At 51.8% G+C, this 23,203-nt stretch overlaps 1 protein-coding gene across 1 annotated transcript; it reads left to right on the forward strand.

Annotated features, from left to right (window-relative positions):
- Window positions 1-16,789: 16,789 nt before the first annotated feature.
- MYL3 (myosin light chain 3) lies at window positions 16,790-22,727 on the forward strand. The gene is made up of 7 exons (XM_080934269.1): window positions 16,790-17,038; window positions 19,346-19,373; window positions 19,487-19,636; window positions 20,759-20,932; window positions 22,002-22,079; window positions 22,315-22,352; window positions 22,499-22,727. The coding sequence occupies exons 1-6, from the start codon at window positions 16,871-16,873 to the stop codon at window positions 22,341-22,343; spliced, it is 627 nt and encodes a 208-aa protein (XP_080790395.1). The 5' UTR covers window positions 16,790-16,870; the 3' UTR covers window positions 22,344-22,352; window positions 22,499-22,727.
- The last annotated feature ends 476 nt before the right edge of the window (window positions 22,728-23,203 follow it).

Raw genomic sequence — 23,203 nt, forward strand, 5'->3', positions numbered from 1 at the left:
TGCTGTCACTCTGAGTAGGGCTCTAATGAAGGTACATAGACCCCGGGACCAGTTTGTTCATCCGACTTGAACAGTTCTTTCAGCTCTGTAGTCTGGCCCCACTCTCTCAGAAAGTCCCTTGTCACCTGCCTGGAGGCTCAGTGGAACCACTAGCCCACACCAGCTTCCCCCGTCCCCAGTACTTCATCCCCAATTTAGCCCCAAAGTCATTTGCAAGCTAAGAACAGCTCTAGTCCCAAACTGCTCTGCCCCCACAATGAACCTGACCCTAGGCTAAGCCTGTATCCTAGTCTGATTTACAACCCGTGGCTGAACCCTGACCTCAGGCTGAGACTCCTCCCAGGTTTCAAACCCCAGACATTTCTCCAGTTACAGGTCCCTCTGGAAAGTTTTTGAGTCAAGGGGCCAGTATAGGATAGGGTGGCCAGGCCGTAAGTGAAGCAAGGTGCCATTTTTACAGCCATTTCGGCTGCTCATAAACACTCCCCTACCCAGCTGAGTCACTGAAGGCTCCCATAGCAGCTGGCTGGCAGCACTCCCCCCCACCCCCCTTGCAGCAGGGTCTGGCTTTCTCACCTTCAGGAAAGCAAGGAGGATGGAGACCCAGGAGGCTTCATTTCAGTCAGCACACACCCCAAAGACATCTGGAGGTATTAGACTTCCTCTAGCTGATGTCATGGTCACACAGGTGTTTTGCTGTCCTGACACCAGGTCCACAGACATGGGGCTTTAAGGGTATGACTTGTCTGTCCCAGAGCACAGCACAAAGACTTACTGCAGGGGCGACTGAACCTTGTTTCCTTTTCCCCTCTGGACTCAGGCTGCCCAATCAGGCTTCCTGAGTCCCACTTACCTGGAATCCACAAACCTTTCAAATGGGGCCTCTGGTTGAGGAGCAGACTCAGGTTGGCCATGGAGAGGCCATGGAACTCCAGAGAAGTGTCTCCAATTCAGGCCTGAGCAAGTCCCAGCCCCGGCTTGAAAAGAAAAATTAATTATTATTGTTCTTTTTTACCAAGCCCTGTAATGGCTCAGGACTTTGTCCCAGACCCTACGCCTGCTAGTGTTCTGAAGTCCTGAGCTAGGCCCTCCCCCTCAACCTCCAGCGAGCCTCTGCCTCAGTTGATGCCCCATGTCCTTTCATGCCTTACTAAGACTAATTCCCTCTTTACCTATCCCTGTCTCTGTCTAATCCTTCTGGCCCTTTTCGACACCCCAGAAATCCCAGGCTGCCACCAGGTATGAACACAGTGAATATATTCAAGGTTCAAGCACCTTGAAAAGAATGGGGTCATGGGCGGGTTTATCCCAGGGAGAAAAACTGACTTCTGAACTGGAGATGTAGTTCAGTGGAAGAGCGCTTGTTAGCACGAGGAAGGGCTGGGCTATACAGGGAGACCCTGCCTCAGAAAGAGCTAAGGCTGGAGAGATAGCTCAGCAGTTACACACACTGGTTCTCTTGCCAAGGACCAGGGTTTAGTTCCCAGCACTCACATCAAGTGACTTGAAACTGCCTATAGCTCCAGGTAGTCAAAGCTCTCTGGCCTGGGCAAGCAGCTCCTTGCACATGGCACACACAAACTCATGCAGGCACACTTATACACACAAGTCGATAGAGACTAGGATATAAGTGGATAGAGACTAGGACGATAGCACATTGGGAGAGTACCTGGTTCCCATGAATGTAAGTCAGAGATCCATTTAAACTGGAGCTGGTGGCAAATGACTGAAATCCCAGAAGTGGGGAGTTGGGGGCAGGAAAATCAGAAATTCAAGTTCATCCTTGGCTACATAGTAAATTTGAGGCCAGTCTGGGTGGGCTACCTGAGATCCCATTCTCAAAAATAAAATAAAATAAAAAACAAGTTTGTTTTTTTTTTTTTTTTTTTTTTTTTTGGTTTTTTGTTTTTTTGGCTCAGCTGGCCACTGAACAAACTTAACAACTTAAGTTTGACCCCTGAGGCTCACACAGTGGAAGGAGAACATTAACATCTACAAATTGTCCTCTGATCTCCATATATGTTCCTTGTGTGTGTGTGTGTGTGTGGCACACACACACATGGAGCAGGGAGGGAGAGATAGTTCGTGTAACTGAAAATAAAGAAAAAACAAAAAGCCAACCAATCAAACGAAACAACACAAGCAAACAAACAAAACATTCCTGAGGTCTCAGCTATGAGAGATACGGGGTTCTCTCCAGCCTTCTTCTCTTCAGCCCTGCAGCCTCACAGCCCTCCTCAGTGACTGGAATGTGGCTCCTGCTATGAAGACAGCCTGGAAGCCCTCTCCATGTGACGACTGCTAACCCTCCCAGCTCAGGGTCTTCTTGTGCACAGTGGCAGGAGCCTACAGACACACAGGCTGACCCTTCCTTGTGAGTCGGTAGAGCCGTCTGTGACGGAACCCAGAGTGGATGCTTTGGGTGAAGATGTAGACAAGCAGGAACATGGAGACCATGCAAGATCCTGGAAACCTCACCCCAGGGTCCCCAGGACCCTGTGACCTGGGCTGGAGGCTGCCCTTCTGCCCAAGCCCAGTCTGAGCTGGTTTCTGTCTGGAAGCCCTGGCTTGGTCTGAGGAGGTATAATGATTCACATGGCAGCTGCTGTTCAGCACATTCCAACCTCAGTCTCCAGTGCCCAGCACGTGAGGTGGCCGCCTCAAATCACCCTTCTGCCACCAGGGCATGTTCCTAGAACCCTTGACTCCAGAAGCTACCTCTCCTTAGACCTTCTGGGCTTTGCCGGTGGGTACCATACATTTGGTCTCAGTGTCTTTTGTTTTGATTTTGTGAGGCAGGCTATTATAGATATCTAGTCCAGACGGACTGAGGATTTGATACGTAGCCTAGACTACCTTGAACTCCCGATCTTCTTGCTCTGGCTCTCTGGCTGCTGATATTATATAAGTGAGCATCACCCTGTCAACCACTCTGTTTGAGAGGCTGAATCTGAACTCCCAGCCTTCCTGCATCAGCCTCCCCAATTCTGTGATTATAGGCAAGTACCACCCCATCCAGCTTCCCAATGGACTAGTTTGGCTCACAAACTAAAAAGGGAGGCAAGAAGCTTGTTAATACCTGGTCTCCAGGTGGAGGAAACTGAGAACAGAGAAGAAAATAGATTGTCCAGGGCACATAGCAACACCATGACAAACAGCATCAACAGCTCTTATAACCATCCTATCTCCAAACTGAGGTAGTCTGGGGTACGCTACTCAAGGTATGCTATTCAAGGATGTCCTGGCCATTCCGTATCCAGGTTCACAGGGGTACTGGTTTTCATTTGTATAGGTCAGTGGGCTGTTAGGGCCAAAGGAGGGAGGGCTCCCCTATTTCCTGTTAAACCCCTGCCACCCTGTTCCTCTGACTCAGGAATCTCTCCTTCTCCTGATACTCTTTGCTTTACATGGAGTAGGAGACTAAGCCCTGTCTTGCTTAATCTGTGTGTCCTTGAGCTGGACCCCGACTCAAAGGCCTCCGTTTCCAATCTGCCATTGACGAACAGAAGGCTTGAGAGTCAAAGTGACCAGGGATTCATTTTGGATGCAGGCAGAGCTTTGCGTCTGAAAATCTGCCACTCAGGCTGGTCTGTGTTCCTCCAGCGGGCCCCAGCCTAAGGCTGAGAGGGGTGATTCTGGCCCTTAGCCTGGGGACAGGAAATCGTATTCTGGTCCTGGGTCCTGGGTAAGTAGGCAGGGGGAGAATGGCAGCTCAGACCCAACTGTGTTTACTTGGGCTGGGCCCCCTCAGAGCTCAACAGGCTCCCATTCATTGGGAGCCCCATAAACCCTTTGGGGCTCCCTGAGGTTCAGAATGCCTGGATGCCAAGCATGGCTGCCTCCCCCAGACCCGCTAGGGACCAGCAGGCAAGTAAGAATATGAGAGACTGAAGACAGCAAGTAGAGGTTCCACCGTGCCTGGCTCTCCACACATTTGCATAGGGAGGGGGAGGGGTGCAGTTCCTACCCCGGTCCTATGGGAGGGCAGTTGGGAAGATCCAGGGTGGTAATGGAGGTTCACTATTCTCTCAGAATTCGTGGGGCCTAAGTGACTGTTTTATCTTAGATTGGGTCCCTGAGGATGGCCTTTAGGGCCAGCCTGAGATGGGGGTGTCCCTGACCACTGACCTTCTTGTTGAGACTCCTGTATCCTGTTTTGTGTTGTTGACAAATTTCACCCCTTATCACCCTGAACAGGGAGTCTTCCTGTCCCCAAGCTCCTTTTCGTCCTCAACTGTCTGCAAAGGGACTTTGTGGGTTTTTGTTGTTGTTGTTTTGTTTTGTTTAGGCAGAATCATTGCTCTGGGATCTGTTTACCTCCTTTGGACCCTTCCTGTTGTCTCCAGGCCTCCAATTGCACTGTAGTTAGACTGGTTAAGGTACCTCCGAGTGGGAAAGGCACAGAAGCAGCGTTGAATAGAAAGAATTAGGGCTTATAGGACTACAGTCTGTCTGACTCTCTTGTGACTTTAAGATACCCCTTCCCCCTTGGTCTGAAGAGCTCAGCTGTTGATTGGACTTGGAGAAAACACTGTCCAAAGCCCCCTCAGCCCTGTGTATATGGCTCTGCTGGTAAGCTCCCAGCTTGGTGTGTGTTGGGGGGAGGGGTGGAAGAGGGGAAGGAGAAACCTCACACCCAGATCTCCTTTCAACAGTGCCCCCACGTGCCCCTGGCAACCTATCCAGCCCCCAGGGACCCTGCTTAGGGGACAGAAGGGGTCTTGCTTCCTAGACGCCTTCCAGGTAGGGTGTGACTTCCCGCTCCAGTGGTTGTAAAATGCCCAGAAGCCCAGTTAGGTCCCTAGTGTGTGTGTGTGGGGGGGGGCGGGGTACGTGTGAGGAGATGGGGCGGGGAAGGGGTTGGGGGGGTCTGTTCCTTGGAATACCCTCCTCCCAGGCGTATTTGACACGTGTTTCCGCCTCTCCCCGGCATGGTCTCCCGCAGTTGCTATTTATAACCTTTAAGAGCTCCTGCCGACTGCAAAGTTTTCTTAAACTCAAAATATCACTGAGGTCCTGGGCACGCGTTCCAGAGGCCTCAGGGCACTGTGGTTTGAAGGGAGGAGGGGGCCAAGGAAGGAGGAGGTATGAACTCAGGCCCTGGGTCCTGGCTGGGGTCTGGGACTTGGGTGAGGAACCCTAGTCTTGATTCTCTGGCCTGCCCTTGGCCTGAGATATCCTTTATGTCCTTGGCCATGCGGGGCCATTTGAGGGCTCCTGGGCCCTCTCTCAGACTGGTTCCTGTCATCCCCAATGCCTCAGTGGACTCTACCTGGAGCAAGGCCATTACGATGGCACATCCCGGGACTGGAATCAAGAGCACATCTTCATGGCTGAATCATGCGCCCTGGTTGGCGGACTCCTCAGCCTTGGTCCACTCTTTGTGTTCCTTCCTTGTCTTCTGTGCCAGAACAGAAGCAGGGCACTAGAGCTCTGACCTAAGGGCCATTCCTGCAAGCAATACCTTTGCTTGAGCCCCAGAAGTCATTCCCAGCCCAATGAGCAGAACTGGTCCTCAGATGACTCCTTCTTAATCTCCTAGGTCAAGCATAGCCACAGAGGGTTCCTGGGAATCGAGAGGGAGAGGGATATGTGCTGGACTGGGTTCAGACTCTAGGCTCTGAGAAGGAAGGCCACTAATATATTCATGAGCCCCGTGCCTCTGCCTTGCACTGTCTGCTGTCTAACTTGTCCCTTCTCATTATATCTCCAGATTTCTCTGCCTCTCAGGAAGCTTCCAGAGTTCATTGCCTGGCCCCAGCAAAGCGAGACCTACAACTCCTGATTCTTAGCTAGGGGGTTTACTTTGTGCTTCTAGAGGTGAATCCAAACATTCCAGTGTAAAGCGCACTCCTGCCTAACTTTAGTCTCAGCCTCAGCCCCAGGGTAGGCTCATCTCCCTGGACTCAAGGACAGTGTAGACACTGGCTGGAGCTTCAGGTTCCCAGCACCCTGTCTGGTTAACCCCTTCATCCTCCAGTTGCTCTAGGGAGGAGCCTCCCCTCCGAGCCTCACTTTCTTTAAGAGAAGGAGGCAGATTGGGGATCTCAGGAAGCCTTTCCTTTGCCTCAGGTCATGTCTCTGACTTAGAAAGTGCTCCCCCAGGAAGACACTGACTCTACCTGATAGCAGGCCCTCAGAAAACTAAGGATCAGCCCGTGGGGCGAGCTGTGAAAATGGAAGTCCATAGTCCGGAAGCCCGCAGGTCGGAAGAGAAGTCCCACATGAGTCCTAGCCCAGCTATCCCTGGGATGGGACAACTGGGATGGAAAGAGCATGTTTTCTTTCTGAAGCCGAGAGTCTGGAAAAGAAAGCTGGAGGTGACAGAGACTAGCAGTCATGATGACCTCTATCACAAAAAAAAAAAAAAAAAAAAAAAAAAATGTGTCTGTGTATTACTACGTATACATGAATGGAGGTGCCTCGGAAGCCCGAAGAGAGCATATGATTCTCCTCAGTTGGAGTTACTGGTAGTTGTCTGCAGTATGTGGGTGCTGGGGACCAAACGCTAGTCCTCTACACGAGCAGCAAGTGCTTTTGCAGCACTGATCCATCTCAGCCCCTCTCTGTGTTTTGCTGAGCTAAATCTACAATGGTTATAGGCTGGAAGAAGGGCGTGATTATGCTAATTGGGCGTGGCTTTTGGAGGGGTCTCAAACTGCGTAGGATCCCCAGCTACACCTACCACAAGCCCTTCTGCTTATCGTACAAGACCGGGACTCCTGAAAACAAGGTATTATTTACGAGTGGGAGATGACCATTGTCCAGAGGAGCTACACCCATCCTTCAGTCCCTCCCAGCTTATCTGCAGCCTGGGATAGGCCCTTTGTTCCAAACAATTGTCCCCTTATTGACAGAACTCTAAGCTCCAGCTCTCTGTTTCTCACCAAAATCCAGATGGGGGCAAAGGTTAGTTAGCAAAGTATAGAAAAAAAGAAGGGATTCAGGACCAGGCTGCCTCAGAAGCACAGCTGATGATACCCCCTCTCCTCATGTTACAAAAGTGAGCCCTCTCAAGGGCAGGGGCTCAGAGAATCACTGAGGGGGAGGAGCAGCCCAGTCCCCTACACCGAAGTCAGGCCCAGCACCAAATCTGCTTTGATGAGGGTGAGGCTGCCCAACTATTTCCCAGTGTCCCAAATGTTGCCTCCAAATACTTAAGCAGTCTAGTATTGCTCTGAGAGATGACTGAAAAACTTGGGGCCAAGCTGAGTGTCTTGCTCTGCCCCTTCCCATTTTCTCCAGGTCATGCCCTTAGGGGTCCCAGGCTGGTTTTAGGATCCACTCCCTAATCTCAGGCACCAGAGAGTCTCTGAATCTGTTCCCAGTAGCCTCAAGACCTCAAGCAGCAACTTTGCCTGTCATCTCCCCCACCCCCACCCCAACACCAATCACTCCTCTTTCCCCTTTGCCTTCCCTGTGCTTGTCTTAGGGTCCACGGTATGGGAAACAAATGTGTCGGGAACCTTCCACAGAGCCCTTTCCCATGAGAGGCAAGTCTGACCCCATCCTTATCTGGCCTAGATATGCCAAAAACAACACAGATGCTGTGACTCGAAGGGCCTGAACTTGGGGGTGCTGACCTCCCCAGTCCAGCTGCTCTCTCAGGCCTCTATTTCCCTTTCTGTGAACAGAGACTTCCATGCAAGGTTCCAAAGTGGCGGAATGGTGCAGCGTGTGTGGAAGGAGGCACTGGAAAGGTTGTGAACACATGGACACACCACACACACACACACACACACACACACACACACACACACACAGAGGATGGGGTTCTAGGGGTGCCTCAGAAGCACCAGAGCATACTAAACAGAACACTGATTTCTGTGGCTTTTGCTGCCTCCTTCTTCTTCCTTTGTACAACCAGAGTTGATTTCATATGTGTGAGCTCAATGGGTAGAGCACCTGGTGTATGCAAAAAAGCTTGTAGATGTGCGTGCAAAAGAACCTGTGTGCACAGGCTTTGCCTGCTGGCAGCTCTATCTAGTTTGAGAGTATTAATATAAGGATACATGGACAGGAATATCCAAGGAAGTACCTGAGGACGAAGGTTCCTGAATAAGTATAGATGGTGTATTAGTGCATGCACACACACACACACAGTGGAACTGGAACTGGTGACATTTGCTCCAATAAAGGACAAGCCTGGAGACATACAACCATCAGCCTCTGAGCTCAGTTCTGAGCTATGGAGGCAATTTTGTTCCACAAAGGTGGATTGGGGGATGTTGACGGCCACTTGGTATCAGGTCAGCTGACTGTGTACGAGCATGCATGTATGCAAGAATGTGTGTATATGTATGTATGTATGTGTGTGTGTGTGTGTGTGTGTGTGTGTCTGTCTGTCTGTCTGTCTGTCTGTTTGTCTGTCTGTGTGCCTGTGTCTGCATTTTCAGCCTAACCACACAGGGTGGGTGGGTAGATATATAAATAGTTACCGAGGCAGGTACCAGAATCAACCCTAACTATTCCTGGCTGGGGGCTTGGGCCATTTTTAATGCAGCATCCCCACCCTGCACCACAGAGGGTTTTTGTGTGGCCACTGGAGGCAGAGAGACACAGCTGGTACTGGGTGGGGCAGAGAGGGGACAGGTCTAGGTCTGGTAGGGCCACCACAGCTAGGAGGGGCTTGTAAGGGGACAGGGAGGCTCTTCCAACCCACACTGCCTTCTCTTTCTGTCTCTCTTTACATTTTGGGGATTTTTGGGGGGGCAGGGAGGGTTGAGGCAGGGTCTCATGGGGCTCATGCTAGCCACAGCTCACTAGACTGCTAAGGATAGTCTCAAACTCCTAATGTCACTGACTCCACTTCCGGGATGCTGGGATTATAGGTGTGGGCCATTATAATTAGCTTAAAATTTTAAATATTTTAAAATTGTTTTTTGTGTATAGATGTTTTGCTCGCATAGACACATGTACCTGGCGCCCTTGGAGACAGAAGGCAGCGCTGGATCCCATGGAACCGGAGCTGTAGAAGATGGTTGTGAGCCACCATGTGTGGTGGTGAGAAACAAACCTGCGTCCTCTGGAAGAGCAGTCAGTGCTCCTAACGGCTGAGCCATCTCTCCAGTCCTGAGAGATCATCACTGTTGCTTTTTCTCAACTTTTTGCATTCAACACCGAACTCTTTCCCTGCCCAGCCTTCTTATTCATCCCTGTCCCAGCCATGCATGCTAGTCCTTTCCTCCTGCACCACTGTCTCCGTTCCTTGTCCACTCTGGCTGCTTGAGGTAAGGAGGTAAGAATAGGGACTCCTCGTCTTTGGAGCTGGGTTTAGGGATGACAAGCCATGTGTGTCCATATGTCCAGGTGACAGTATATCTAGCCTACCTTTGTCTCTGATCCACGTGTCTCGCCACATCTCTTGGTTCTGCATCTGCCCCATTTCCCTCTCTCTCCCAACCCTCCTATCTCTGCCTTGATTTCTGCCATAGTCAAGAGTCCTGTGTGCACACTCTCATGATGGCTCCAGGGAACTGCTTACTCCTGTTTGCCTGAGACAGTGATACATCCAGTCAAACAACCAGTCAATTCAGACTCCTCGTATGACTGACAGTTTTCTTCCCTCTCTGCTAAATTTACTTGCATTCTGGACTGAATTGGCCATTCAACAGAGGTTGTGTCCACATGGCCCCACCCCACTCATGCCACCAGATGAACAGGCTCATAGACAAACATGCACACAGGACCCACGAGCTGTTACAGCCTGGTGACACACTTCCACACAGTCACACACGTGTCTCGCCCTCAAGCCCACGGTTACATACATATAAACCACAAAGACCAGACAGTCACACACATCCCCAGCTTAGGCCAGTGTACACATTCACTCCTGATCTGGGAAAGACTTGGGGAAACAGAGGCAAGAGGAGGGAGGGAAGAGTGTGGCCCTGGATCCAGAGCTGGGCAGAGCCCCAGCACAGCAGTTTTGGGAAGCCACCAGCTGCTTCTCCAAGGCCAGCTTGCACTGACATCTCTTTCTCCCTCCCTCATTCTTTCCAGGGGGTTTCTGGTCATCTCAGGCCACTGCTGAGCTCTTGCAAACCTCAAATATAGCAGCTCCCAGACCCTGATCCTAAAAGGGGACTCTTTTTTCCCCACTTCTTCCAAGGATCCTAAAAGGGGACTCTTCTTCTACTACTTGTTTTTTTTTTTTTTTTTTTCTTCCAAGGACAATAAATATTTGCTCTTTGGGAGACTGCTGGTGGGAGAGAACAGGGTTTGGCAAGATGATAGGGAATGTCAAAGCAGTTCAGGGCAGTCACAGGCCATGCTGGGGCGATGGATAGGGCCCTGTCCGGAAGCTACACCAGCAGTCAGGCTGCGGGGACCAGAGCTCAGAGGTTCCTCAAGGCCTTCAATCTTAACCCAGGCCATTTTCTCTATTACCTTAACTAGCGTGTTGACATTTCGTCTTCTGTGTCAAATCCTCAGCCTTACTTCTTAGAGCTTTTCTCCTGTCTACTCACCTCCAAAATAACAATAACAACAGCAACAACATCATCAACAATAATAATAAAGATTACAAGAGACTGGAGAGATGGCTCAGCAGGTAAGGGCACTGGCTGCTCTTCCAGAGGAGCGGTTGTTTGATTCCCAGCCCCTGAAGATGGTGGCTCACAACCTTCTGTAACTGCGGTCTCAGAGGATTCAGCACCATCTTGTGGTCTCCATGGGCACCTGGCATGCAAGTGGTACACAGACATACATTCAGGCAAAACACCCATACACATAAAATTAATTAAATAAGAATATCTGCACGCATGCTCGTGCGCACGTGTGTGTATGTATGTGTGTGTGTGTGTGTGTGTGTGTGTGTGTGTGCTGTTCACGTGTGGAATGTACATGTGTGTAGTAAGTCAGAGGATAAGCTTTGGTGTTGGTCCTCCTTCCATCTTGTTACTTGTTTCTGTGCACCCTAGGCTGGCCCTCAGGTTTCCAGGCTGACTCTGTTTATCTCCCAATAGAGAGATCATTGCATCCGGATTTTCTATGGAGTCTAGAGATCTGAACTCAGGTCCTCATGGTTGCAGAACAAACACTTTACCCTCTGAGCCACTGTCCCAGCCCCCCACTCATCCTTGGAGCTCCCAACTCCTTCTCATTTGTTTCGACTGCATAGCCCCAGCTGGAATTCCTACTTTTTTTAGTCCAATAAAGGGGCCAGTATTTTCAGACACATCTCTGTGTCCGTTCTTGGGTGAGCTGTGACGGGCAGGATGGAGGTCCTCGCAAGCCAGACTCATGAGACCAGTTCATCTCTTGAAAACAGGGGTGTGCCTTCCTTCCATAATGGACCAAGCCTGGACATTACTGTCCCCACACTGTCCCCCATGAGGCCCTACACCCTGGAGGCTCTGGCCTGCTACCTCCTCCTTCATGCTGAATTAGGCTCCCAAATATAGCGGCCATGGCCACAGCCGGCCAGGACACCACAGCCCCAAAGCGTCAGTCCTGGGCTAGGATCAGAGGGGCAAGAGCTGATTATAGGTCCCTGGGCCAAACCCAGGGCTTGCCTGCCAGCCCACTGAGCACTACCACCCCCACCCCTAGAACCACAAGGCTGGAGCATCTGGTCCCTGTCAGCACAGTGGGCAAAGGGAGGGGCCTGGGAGTTGTGTTTGGCCTTCCCGAGGACAGAGTTGTCTGTGTGTGGTGGTGAGGATGGGCCAGAACTCAGAGCAGACATTGCCCTCAGAAGCCACCACCATCTTGCCTTACCATCGTTCGTGGGTTAGGTGGGGAAACTGAGGCCAGGAGGAATAGAGGCCAGATTGGCTCAGGAAAGCACGAAGAGCCTTCTGCTTCCCCTTAGGCACTGTTTTCCATTTTCCAGGCCTGGGACTGTACCTTGGGAAGCAGGCCACATCCTGTTGGGTGGCTGATCAGCCTTGCTGGGAAGTCCTCCTTGGAGTCAGACTCTCACCCAAGCCCATAGAATGGTACAGTTATTCCTATATTCATTAGCTTTCTCAGTCCTTTTGGCTACCTGTTGACACCTCTAGCCAGTTACTGGGCAGCTTCCTAGGGCCACAGACCCTCCGTCTGTGCAACTGAGGCAGGACCTAGGAACCCCAGTAGGGGTCTGTGTTCATGGGGACTCAGCTTAATGGTTATGAGTTTACAATTCTGGTCACACACATGTGCTGTGGTAAATGAGCTACAGCCTGTGGACCTGCCGGGCCATGACAGGGTCCCCAGGACCTGCTGCACAGCAACATTTGACCTACTTCTAAGGCTCTGGGTCTGGCCCAGGCCGCGTTCTCGACTCCTCCGGGAAGTGTGGGCCTGCATCCCAGCCCAGAGGCTGCAAGCCAGGAGGGGCGGACCCAGGCGGGCCAGGACTGCCTGTGGAGCCTGCGGCTGGGGGACAAGGACACGTGGGGAGGCTGACCCTCCTTCCCTGCCTTTGGCTCTTGGGCCCAAGGGACAGTCAATTCTTTTTCCCATGGGACCACCATACTCTTAGCTACCCACGTTGGCTCTGATAAGGTGGGGGCATTCCTCTACCCTCTAAGCACTGGCAGGAAGGTCTGCCAAGCACCCATCAGGGACAGCCAAAGGTTTACCCTCCCCACAGCTTGTTTGGTCCATCCACTCTTCATCAGACAGTGTCTGTGTAGAAAGCCGTCCTCATACTGTCCCGAGGCTTGGACTTGAATTTGAGCTCCTGGGTCCTGAATGCTGGTTCTCAAATCTAGCTTTAGAGTTCTTAGCTCCTGGGTCTTAGCTTCTGGGTTTAAGGTCTAGCTTTGGCATCCTAGGTTTTCGAGTCTGGATTCAGGGTGTGAGGTCCCAAGACCTGGGCCCCGGTCCTAAGTGTGCTGAACTTCGGGGTCCGGGTTCAGACTTGGAACACTTGGTCTCTGGTTTGGGTTTGGGCTTCCAGGTTTCAGCTTTAGGGTATGTATGGGTTAGGAGTCTAGAGTTTGAGTGTTGGGAACAAAAGGATGGTTCCCATCCCTTCTATGCCCCCTGCTGGTCAGTCATCTCTGGTCAGCCTGTACCTGCACCACGGGCAGGGCAGCCTTATCCTTCCTTCGGCTGTGATAGGGACCTTAACCAGTAGCTGGAGAATGAGGAGCAGTGAGTTGCAGGACTGAATTGAGTTGGGCACTGGAAGAGGAAGGGCACAGTGAGTAGATGGTGGGCCCAAGGACTGTTGGCTCCATACCGTCCTGGGGAAGAGAACTCTGTAGGCATTCAGGAAGCCTCTCCACTCCCCCCAACTCCAACTTCAGGGATGAGCTTAGGAGTTAAGGTTTTTTTTTTTTTTTTTTTTTTTTTTTTTTTTTTTTTAAGCTTTATTTTTACTTATGTGTGTGTCTGCATGAGTGTGTGCTAGGGATTAAACCGGGGGCCTCTGCAAGTGCTCTTAAGTACAGAACCCCCCAGCCATTTATTTGTTTGTTTAGTTTTCTAAGGACAGGGTTTCTCTGTGTAGCCCCGGCTGTCCTGGAACTCTTTCTGTAGACCTGGCTGGCCTCGAACTCAGAGACCTACTTGCCTCTGCCTTCTGTGTGTTGGGATTAATGGTATGCACCACCATTTTATATATTGAGTTATAGATGGTCTTGTGTACCCCAGGTTGCCTTCGAAGTCACTTGTGTCCTACCTCTGACTCCTGGATGTTGTGATTCCAGGCATACCTTACTGTGCATAGCTGTGCGTGGGATGCGTGGGGTTAATATTCTTTGAGAGTTGAGTATGCTCAGAAATTTGAGACACTGGTTTATCTAATATTTATTGAGGGCCTGCTGTGTACCTGGCTCAGTTGACAAATAATGGAAGGAAGTTCCTGCTGTGACAGCTGACATTCTGGAGGTAGGGGCCACACCTGTAAGACAGACAGTGGCTAAGGCAGACAGGGATGGAGACTGGACATACAGGAAGAGGGAGCAAGGGAGTCTTACGGAAGCTTTTCAAAGGAGTTGACTTCTGCTATGAGGGTTTGAGGAGTTGGGGGTGTGCAGGAACTGAAGCTTACTGTTGCCAGAGTCCTAAACAGGGCCACCAGGGAGAGGAAGCAGCCTGGTGACAAGGAACTGATGAGGCACTAAAAGGAGACCACTGTACCCCAGGTTTTCCTAGCCCAGATCCACAGGCCTCTCAGAAGCCAGGTCCTGGGGGCAGAGGGCAAGGGGGGCTGCTCTCTTCACCCCAAGACTGCGGCACCCTGGCTTGTGATTTTGTCATTTGGTTGGTCCACAGCTCAGCCATCAGAACTGGGGGTTTCCGGGGAACGGGGATTCAGAGTCCCACACTTCAGTTTTTCAGCCTGTCCTTTCTGGAGAGCATAAAGCAACAGCTAGGACCTGGCCATCTGCTCACCGTGGTTTTGGTTTTGGCTTTAGCCAACCGATCTCACTGGCTGTAGTGAAGCTGGCCTTGGGAGGGGTTGGAAGGGTCCCCACTGGGTGCTCTGAACTTGTCATGGGGTAGAAGATAGTCTTGTAGATGAGCCTGGGCACTGCTACTCCAGGAGCCAGTGAGGTGAGTCAGAGTTCAAGCAGAGGCTAGCCTTAGTCCCCTCTGAGCCCTGGTGAGGAGGGAAGAGGTTCTGCGTGCATTCTCTACATCACCAGAGCTGTCCTATGTATGGTGGCATGGGATCAAGACACTTCTCCCCAACCCAGGGAGGGGACGATAGTGCCACGAGGCTCTGACTACACGAGCCATTTAGTACAGGTCACAGACTAGACCAGGATGGACCTGCTATGCACTTAACCATTTGAACCACTTTCCAAGGGGTAACAGCTCTAGGGTAAAGAAGTGGGCTGGAAGTCTGGTCCATCCCGGGTGCACATTCTGGGCCCTGGGCCTCAGTTTTACCCTGGCAAATGGAAGACTATGCGGTCATCTAGAGTCTACTGTGCCAAGGGCTTGTGCTAAGGGTCAGCAGGTCCGGACGGTTGGGCTGTACAGAGGTCTTTCTTTCTCTATGTCTCCCTTGGGCTGTCTTCTCCTTTGTGGTATTTCTGATGTCTCCACAGACCCCTCCCCCACTTCTCTCTTTCTCAATACTCTTGCCAAACATCTGGAAGAAAAGTGAAAAACTTGTCCCCCCTTCCCAGCCCCGGATGTTGTCAGATTTCCAGATGTGGGGTGTTCTGCCCTCCAGATGAAGGGAGGAATGTGTTCCAGCCAGGGATGGGGACTCATCCTTGGAATGCTGTCCCTTCATGGGAAGGCTGAGTGACAAGGTGGGGCAAGCCAGGACCCAGGAGGAAGATGGTGGGGTGCCCCCAGGTTCTTGATTCTTTGTCTCAGCTCGAGTTATGCCATTTTTCATGCCTGAGAAGTCCCTTGGGGCTTAGGGCGGGAGGCGCTGTCTCTGAAGTCTCTATCAAAGGCTTCAGGCACTTAAAAATAACTAGGAACACCCCTTTTCCCCGCCCCTCCCCTTCCAGGCACAGACACTAGGCAGGAACAGAACCCAATGTGTTTGCAAGATGTCCTCACTCCAAGTTTGTGCTGGAAGGGCCTGATGCCACCTCAGTCTCTCCATTTCTCCAAATGGTGGCCCAGCCAGGCTGTGCTATGCCACAGTCATCTGCCAAGGGCAGGGGATCAAGAGAAGTGGTTCCAGGGCTGGACACTGTTGCTTGTGCCTAGGTGGTGGTGAGCCTTAGCAGTAGACATTAAAGGGTAGGAACTGGGGCGAGAGCCTTAGATCTGAGCCTAGGGGCAAACCTTGCCCAGCACTTGAGGGTTCCTCAGAGCTGCAGGATGCCCTGGAGCAGAAGGAAGCATGGGATAATGGGAGTGGCAGAGGAAAGCTTCAGAGAGGGCAAATGGAGGGCAGGCAGGATCGGGCAGAGGATGAAGTGAGTTCTAGGGGTGAGCAAGAAACTGGCCCCTGGAGTATGTAGGGGAAGATAGATACCTGAGGGACAGAGAGAAGCAAGTGTGTGTGTTTGTGCACCCACGTGTGCGCATGCGTGTGTGGGTGTGTGAAACCTGAGACACTAGGTCTTGGGAGTTGTAAAAGGAGATGTTGAACTTGCCTGAAGGACAGTCCTCGAGGGAGTGCCACGTGTGCTTGGGGTGTTCCTGGAGATCCCGGGACCCTGTGACAGGACTGCAGCTGCCTTCTGTCACCGGACACTTACACATAGCACATACAAACACCCAGACACAAATACACAGAGGCCACATCACACACACTCACTCAGACCGGCACAGACACATACGGATGGGAACCCCTGGAAATGGGCCCACAGAGACCAGACACAGAACATTCTTCCCCTAGACCCAGCCAGGAACTCATAGACCCTGCACAGAGACACCCAGACAACATATACAAATGTCCAGAGACCTCCCACCATGCACACAGCCAGGGACCCCCTACCTAAAAATGTGCCTGGACACAGATCCACACCTACTGCCCCCTTGCTCTTGATTAGGGGACCTGAGGCACCCAGGTGCAGTTATTCAAGAATGACCCTTAGGTCATTAGGGTGCATAGCATGTGGTACACACTTACCTGTCCAAATTTGTTGGCCTGCAGAAGAGTTTCTGTGTGTGTGTGTGTGTGTGTGTGTGTGTCTGTCTGTCTATGTGCTCAGAGCACAGGCTGAGCAGTGGCCTGTCTCCCTCTCCCTCCCTCTCTCCAACAGGTGACTGGAGGAATGGATCGCTCTCCCCTCCCCCCACCCATTCCTGGGCCTGAACAATGCCCTCTCCAGGACCCAAAATAGCCCCTTGAGCAGAGCCAATGCCCTTTTATGGCCCTGTCCCTATTGTGCATGGTAGGGGTGGGGCTGGGGTCATGAGGTATATGAGCAGGATAAAGCCCAGGGTGGCAGTGAGGCTCACCTATCTTACTCTCTCCTTTCCTTCCTCCCACCTCTCTGTGATTACAGCTCCAATGGCCCCCAAAAAGCCAGAGCCCAAGAAGGACGATGCCAAAGCTGCTGCCCCCAAAGCAGCTCCAGCCCCTGCGGCTGCACCTGCGGCTGCACCTGCGGCTGCACCTGCGGCTGCACCTGAGCCCGAGCGCCCTAAGGAAGCAGAGTTTGATGCCTCCAAGATTAAGGTGAGCGAGGGAGCTGGGTTGTAGAAGGGACGCAGCCAATGAATACGTCTCAGACTGGGACCTACCATGGCAGGTAAGGCCCTAGACCCGAGCTGAAGCTGGCAGTCTCTGTGCAGAGGTTAAATAAGACCTGTTTGTCTCAGACATCTGCAGGACCAAAGAAGGAGGGATGGTGGTCAGACAGCGGGCAAGACTCCCCTGAGGCTACCAAGAAGCCCATATACATAGACCAGGAAATGCCTTTTTGGTGATTTTGAAAGCCCGACTTCCTTTGCTCTCTCCGGATTTCATATCTTTAGGGACTCCTGGAGCCAGCCTGTCCCGAGTCTTCAGGGCCCTTCCTTCTCTGGCTGTGGGAGTTCCCAAGTCCATACCAAACATCCTTAGGTGGAGTGGTGTGCAAGGGAAATCAGGACCTTGCCCAGGCTCAGTGACATCCCTGCCAAGATCACCAAGCCCAGAGCTGGTAGAGCCCTCCTGGGCTTCATGTTTAGCTGGGAAAATGGAGGAACAGCCTGGAGAGGGACTCTCTCTGAAAGTCATGCAGGAAACTGGTTGTTGAGCACGACCAGGCAGCACCAGAAGCCTTTCCTGGCCCAGTTGTCTTTCCCAGAGTCTAAACTGGGAGGGAGAGCCATGCCTGCCACCTGTGGTATCTGCATAGCAGCACGCAGCCTGTGTCCTGTTCTCAGCTGGCCAGAGGCCACTGCTGCTCTGGCTGTCTCCTGAGGGGTCTGAGGAGTCCTCTCCACCCACACGCATCCACCCAGCCCTGAGTCATTCTCTTTTCTAAATTTTTAATTTACAGCTTTTGTCTTATTTTTATTCTATTTTATGTCCTGACCACAGTTCCCCTCTCCTCCCAGACCCTCCCTCTCCCCCTTTTCTTTCTTTCTTTCTTTTTTTTTTTTTCAAGAAAGGTTTTCTCAGTGTTAACTAATAGTCCTGGCTATTCTGAAACTCACTTTGTAGACCAGGCTGGCCTTAAATTTATAGAGATCTGCCTGCTTCTGCCTCCCACGTGCTGAGATGGAAGGGAACCAAATGTGCTGCCCCACCACACCTGGTCCCCCGAACCATTTTTACGGAGCCTCCATCTGGTCATAAGTCCTTCCCAGAAGCACCTGCCCAGCTTAGCTCCACCTTAGTTACTCTAATCTTTAGTTCCCTCAACTGTGAAACAGGAATATAAGCCTCCCACTTGCAAGACAGCTGTAAACCCAGAGTTGGTGTTCTGTGCCTTTGTCACCCCAAGTCCCAGACTTGAGTCCTGAGGGCTCCTTGTAAGGCTCCAGCTATCTTGGGACCTATGGTGGCACTGCTCAATCTCAGCAGGCATTAGGTTGGCACAAAGTGGCCCTTTTCCTCTGCTCTTCTTCCCAGCTAGCACAGAAGGGCCAGAAGCCAGGGAGCCCTGTCTCCCCAGGTTTTCCCTAGGAGCCAGGAATGACGTATTTCTCTCCAGACTGGGTTGAGCCTCAAACTGGAAGGCTACTCACAGCAGATGACAGGGATCGGATACCTTTCCTCACACTCTGTGCACTATGGGGGTTGGAGGGGCTCTCAGGCGCTGGTCACACCTCTTTCCCCAGCTCCTTTCCCTGGTTTGACCTTGACTTTGGAGACAGTGACTGCAGTGATAAAAATAGACTGGAATCAGATGAGGAGGGGGATACTGGGTCCCAGGAGGCCTCCTGACTTTAAGGTGGCCCCACTGTGGCTTCAGAATGTGACATAGCCCTCTTTGCTATTCGGGTGTGTGGGAGCTACCTTGGGGTCACAGGCAGAATGTGAAAGGCAGGTACAGGCAGGGCTTTTCTGATTAGTGTCCAGCCTTAAGGGCCCCAAGGGGATCTGTGACGGACGGACGGACGGACGGACACACATATGTGCACAAATATGCACACTTGATTACCCACAGGCATGCTTTGGTGCTAACATAGCCTCTGGCCTGAAGCCGTATGCTTGCTGCTCCTTTCAAAGTGAGCGTGGTCAAGCTTGTGACATTGAGCATATCCTTCTAGAGCCACAGGCCCAGGGGAGGTCCACTGGGGCTAGGGCCTTTGTTCCTATCCCTCTCCTCTGTGGCCTACCTGGTATTGCAAACTGATTATACAGACCCAAAGCCTTTAGGTAGATTGGACAGGTGTGTGTGTGTGTGTGTGTGTGTGTGTGTGTGTGGTTGTTGCAGCAGCAGGATGTCTAAGCAGACAACATGAAATCCTGGGTGCTTGAGGCTGTGATACTCCCATGAGAACAGGCTGCCACAGTGACCCCTAGTTACTTGGTCTTTGGTCTTCCTTGCAGATCGAGTTCACGCCTGAACAGATTGAAGGTGAGCAGGGTCCTGAGCTGAGGGTAGGAGTGAACCAGGGGTCTCCAATCCAAATGAGTGGGGTGGGATCCCTCGGGGGACCTCCAGAGCACACACACTGTCTTTTCCCACAGAGTTCAAGGAGGCCTTCCTACTGTTTGACCGCACACCCAAGGGCGAGATGAAGATCACGTACGGGCAGTGTGGGGATGTCCTGCGAGCTCTGGGTCAGAATCCCACCCAGGCAGAGGTGCTCCGAGTCCTGGGGAAGCCTAAACAGGAAGGTAGGAACCCCACCCATTTGTCCCAGCCCCAAAGGAGACTTGCCAGGGTGGGCTCTATCAGATGTCATGGGAACCTCACTGACCTCCTTTCTGATTTCCTCCTGCTCTTGAGATGAGGATGTAACACTGGCCATTAGAACATGGTGGTAGGAGACAATCAGGATGGGTCTGCTGGACCCTGGCCATTAGGGATGGACCCCAGTACTAGCCAGAATCCATGCTGGTGTGAGGATGAGGCAGGGAATGTGGGTACTTTTTTTTTTTTACCCTATTCTAGCCTTCCCAGCATTCCTTCATCTTTGTCAACTTCCCTCACCTTGGCTGCTTGCTTTGACTCGGGAAGAGTGACACCCATTCCCTCACCATTGTCCCAAGAAGGCCTCCTATAGGTTCTGCCATGTCTTCAGGGGATGGACAGAGTAAAGTCTATAAGAAATGAGACCTGGGTGTGCTGGTAAATGTCTACAAACCTAATAATCAAGAGGGTGAAGTAGGTGGGTCACCATGAGTTGGATGCCAGGCTAGGTTACATAGTTCAGGGCTAGCCTGGGTTATAGAGTGAGACTGTCTCACAAAAGGAGTGAGTGCTGGCTGTTTTTCAGTTGGTAGAGTACTTGCCTGGCTTAACTGAAACTGATCTCCGTCACTACATAAACAGTGTAGGGCAGTGCATGTTCAAAGTCTAAGAAATAAAAAAGATTTAGTATATACTTCTAATACCAACACCGAGGAGAGAAAGGCAAGAGGATTGCCACAAATTTGAGGTCAGCCTGGACTACATGGCAAGTGTCAAGCTGGCCTAAACTATGTAGTAAGATCCTGGAGAGAGGAAGAAGGAAAGGAAGGGGGGAGGAGAGCAAAGGAGAGGAGAGGAGGGGAGGGAAGGGAAGGGAAAGAAAGAGTGTATTTAGGACCCCACTCGGAATAGCAAAGGTCTGTGTAAACCAGGCATTTCTCAGTGGACCACCAGGAGCCTCGTGTTGACGGCATGTTTTTTTTTTTGTACACAGCACATGCAGTGCTCAGGAACCATGGGAGAGGAATGGCCCCTCCGTGTTATGCACGGGGGAAGGTTGTTCCCATCCATCCTCTAACCTGGGACTTGGGGCCACGTGTTTGCAGAGCTCAATTCCAAGATGATGGATTTTGAGACTTTCCTGCCCATGCTTCAGCACATCTCCAAGAACAAAGACACTGGCACATACGAGGACTTCGTGGAGGGGCTGCGGGTCTTCGACAAGGAGGGCAATGGCACGGTCATGGGTGCAGAGCTCCGTCACGTGCTGGCCACGCTGGGTGAGGACAGCCTCCTCCCTCCCCGTCTCTTCCTCTGGGATGTCTTAGGGAAACCCTGTGTCACTTGACCACAGGGCCTGTGCCTCTTCTGTGAAATTTGAAACAGATGGAATGATATTCTCGGTGTCTTGCTGGCAGGGGGTGGAGATACCATTTAGGTGTGACTGAAGGAAAGCTAGAAAAACCAAAGTTATGGCGGTAACAGCTTTGGAGACAGGGCAGGGAGGTCCACTGGGATTAGTAGTTCTGGTGTGCACCATTCTCTGTGGCCAAGGAGGTGAAACACTTGCAGTACCTGTGGGCCCTAGGTACACCTCATTGTCATCTCCCCCATCGGGTGACATTTTTCTGGCAGAGATTTATTGAGCAATTGCTGTGTTCAACCCTACCCTGGTTCAGGATTGTCACACCTGTGTGTGTGTGTGTGTGTGTGTGTGTGTGTGTGTGTGTGTGTGTGTGTGAAGAGTGTGGGGGTCACCACAGCAGGGACTCTGCCAGTGAACAGCACAGCTGTGGCTTGTCTAGCCCTGGGTCGGATCCTCAGCGCTGTGGTTTGGGAGATGGAGGCAGGAGAATTTAGAAGTTCAAGGTTACTCCTAGTTACGTAGCCTGTTTGAGGCTTAGCCTGGGAAAGGAGAGTCTATCTCAAATATAAAAGAGAAAGGAAATAAAAAGAAAGAAGCTTTCAGACTACAGAGCAGGGAGAAGTCTCTCTGTCTCTTCCAGTCATCTGTCAAGGTGGCTCTCCTCCATCAGACCTCAAAGGGCTACTCTAAGAGACCACTACCAGAAGGCAGGGGATTCCTGCCATCCTAGCGGGGGCAGAGGAGGACAGTATATACATGAAGATACCTGTTCTCAGAGGAGGCCCCAGGTCTCCACCTCAAGGTCCTGTACTTTTGGATCTGTGATTGATTATTCTGGCCTTGGAAATGAGGGTGATGGCCAGCTATGATCGTGAAAACAATGTTGCTATGGCAAACTCACCATCCGGAAGGATTCAATAGGTTCCCTATCACTTAGTCCCATCATCTCTGGATAGCAGGACTTAACCTACCATCCCTGCCAGGTGAGAGACTGACAGAAGACGAGGTAGAGAAACTGATGGCTGGTCAAGAAGACTCCAATGGCTGCATCAACTATGAAGGTAGGCTCTGCAGGATGGGGGTCTTCTGGGGGAGGAGGCAGGGGGACTCAGCTCTGTGAGGGTGAAACTCCAGGGGAAGGGGGGGCACCCAACTCAGTAGGTGGGAGTTTCTTGGGGGAAAGGCATAAGGACCCCATTCAGTGGGGGAAGGGACCTTCTGGGAAGGAGTCTCGTGCCCAGCTCCACCTCTGGCTGCCCACTGACTCCCATCCTCCCATCCTCCCTTCCCTTCCAGCATTTGTGAAGCACATCATGGCCAGCTGAGCCTCTCAGGTGAGACCCCACCATGAGACCCCACCACACTCTTTAACACAGCTACTGTCCCCCACTCCATATCCACCACCAACTCCAGCTTTCAGTGGTGTTCTGCTGTCTTGACCCAGCCCTTCCTCCATAACCTAAGGCTGCCTTTGCTTCAGGAAGCCCAGGGCAGGCCAAGCTGGGGACATCTCACCTCCCAGCCGTGATGCTGAAACCATGTCTGGAGCTTCGGGAAGGAAAGGAATGGTCCAGACTCCTGAAGATGGTCTCAAAACCAGCTCTGTGTGTGGCTGTCTTTTCTGGCCCCTGCTGGGGTGTGCTTGCCTACCTGTGATTGCCTTTCTGTCTCCACCCGGTGGTCTTATGAATAAATGATTTTCTTCCTTCCTCCCTCCCTTCTTCTCTCCTTCCACCTGTCCCCCTGCCCCTTTCTTTCTTTCCTCTCCATTGCTCTCTAGTTCACCCATCCATTCTATGGAGCTGAGCTAGAGGAAGCCTGGCATCCTTCCTTTGTTCTTACAGCACTCCTGCCTTTGGGAGATGGCAGCCATACTGGCTCACCCAACACAAGGAAGCCACTGAGAGCCTAAGAGTGCCTTCTGAGTAACTAACTATGAATACAGGCCACTGTCCCTGAGCCACACATGTCACAGAAGCCTAAGCTTAGTGCAGGGAATGGCCTGGCCCGAGTGACAATAAGAATGATTGATAAGGCAAGACTCCGTCCCTGGGCCATCAGAATTGAAGAAGCATCAGCTTGCCTCTGATGGAGAGACTGGGGTGTTTTGCCTTGCTGGGGTAGCAAGTCTTCTACCAGAGGTTCACTTGGCCCAGTTTCTCAATGGGCGTCATGGCTGTGAGGT

The sequence above is a fragment of the Micromys minutus genome (assembly GCF_963924665.1).
Source record: "Micromys minutus genome assembly, chromosome: 21".
NCBI classification, from domain to species: Eukaryota; Metazoa; Chordata; class Mammalia; order Rodentia; family Muridae; genus Micromys; species Micromys minutus.

Bases quoted from the DNA above. Each gene is read 5' to 3' on its own strand.
- MYL3 (XM_080934269.1), top strand. From the start codon at position 16,871: ATGGCCCCCAAAAAGCCAGAGCCCAAGAAGGACGATGCCAAAGCTGCT. The intron at 20,933-22,001 runs GTGAGGACAGCC...CATCCCTGCCAG, and splicing joins TCACGTGCTGGCCACGCTGG to GTGAGAGACTGACAGAAGAC. The intron at 22,080-22,314 runs GTAGGCTCTGCA...CTTCCCTTCCAG, and splicing joins TGGCTGCATCAACTATGAAG to CATTTGTGAAGCACATCATG.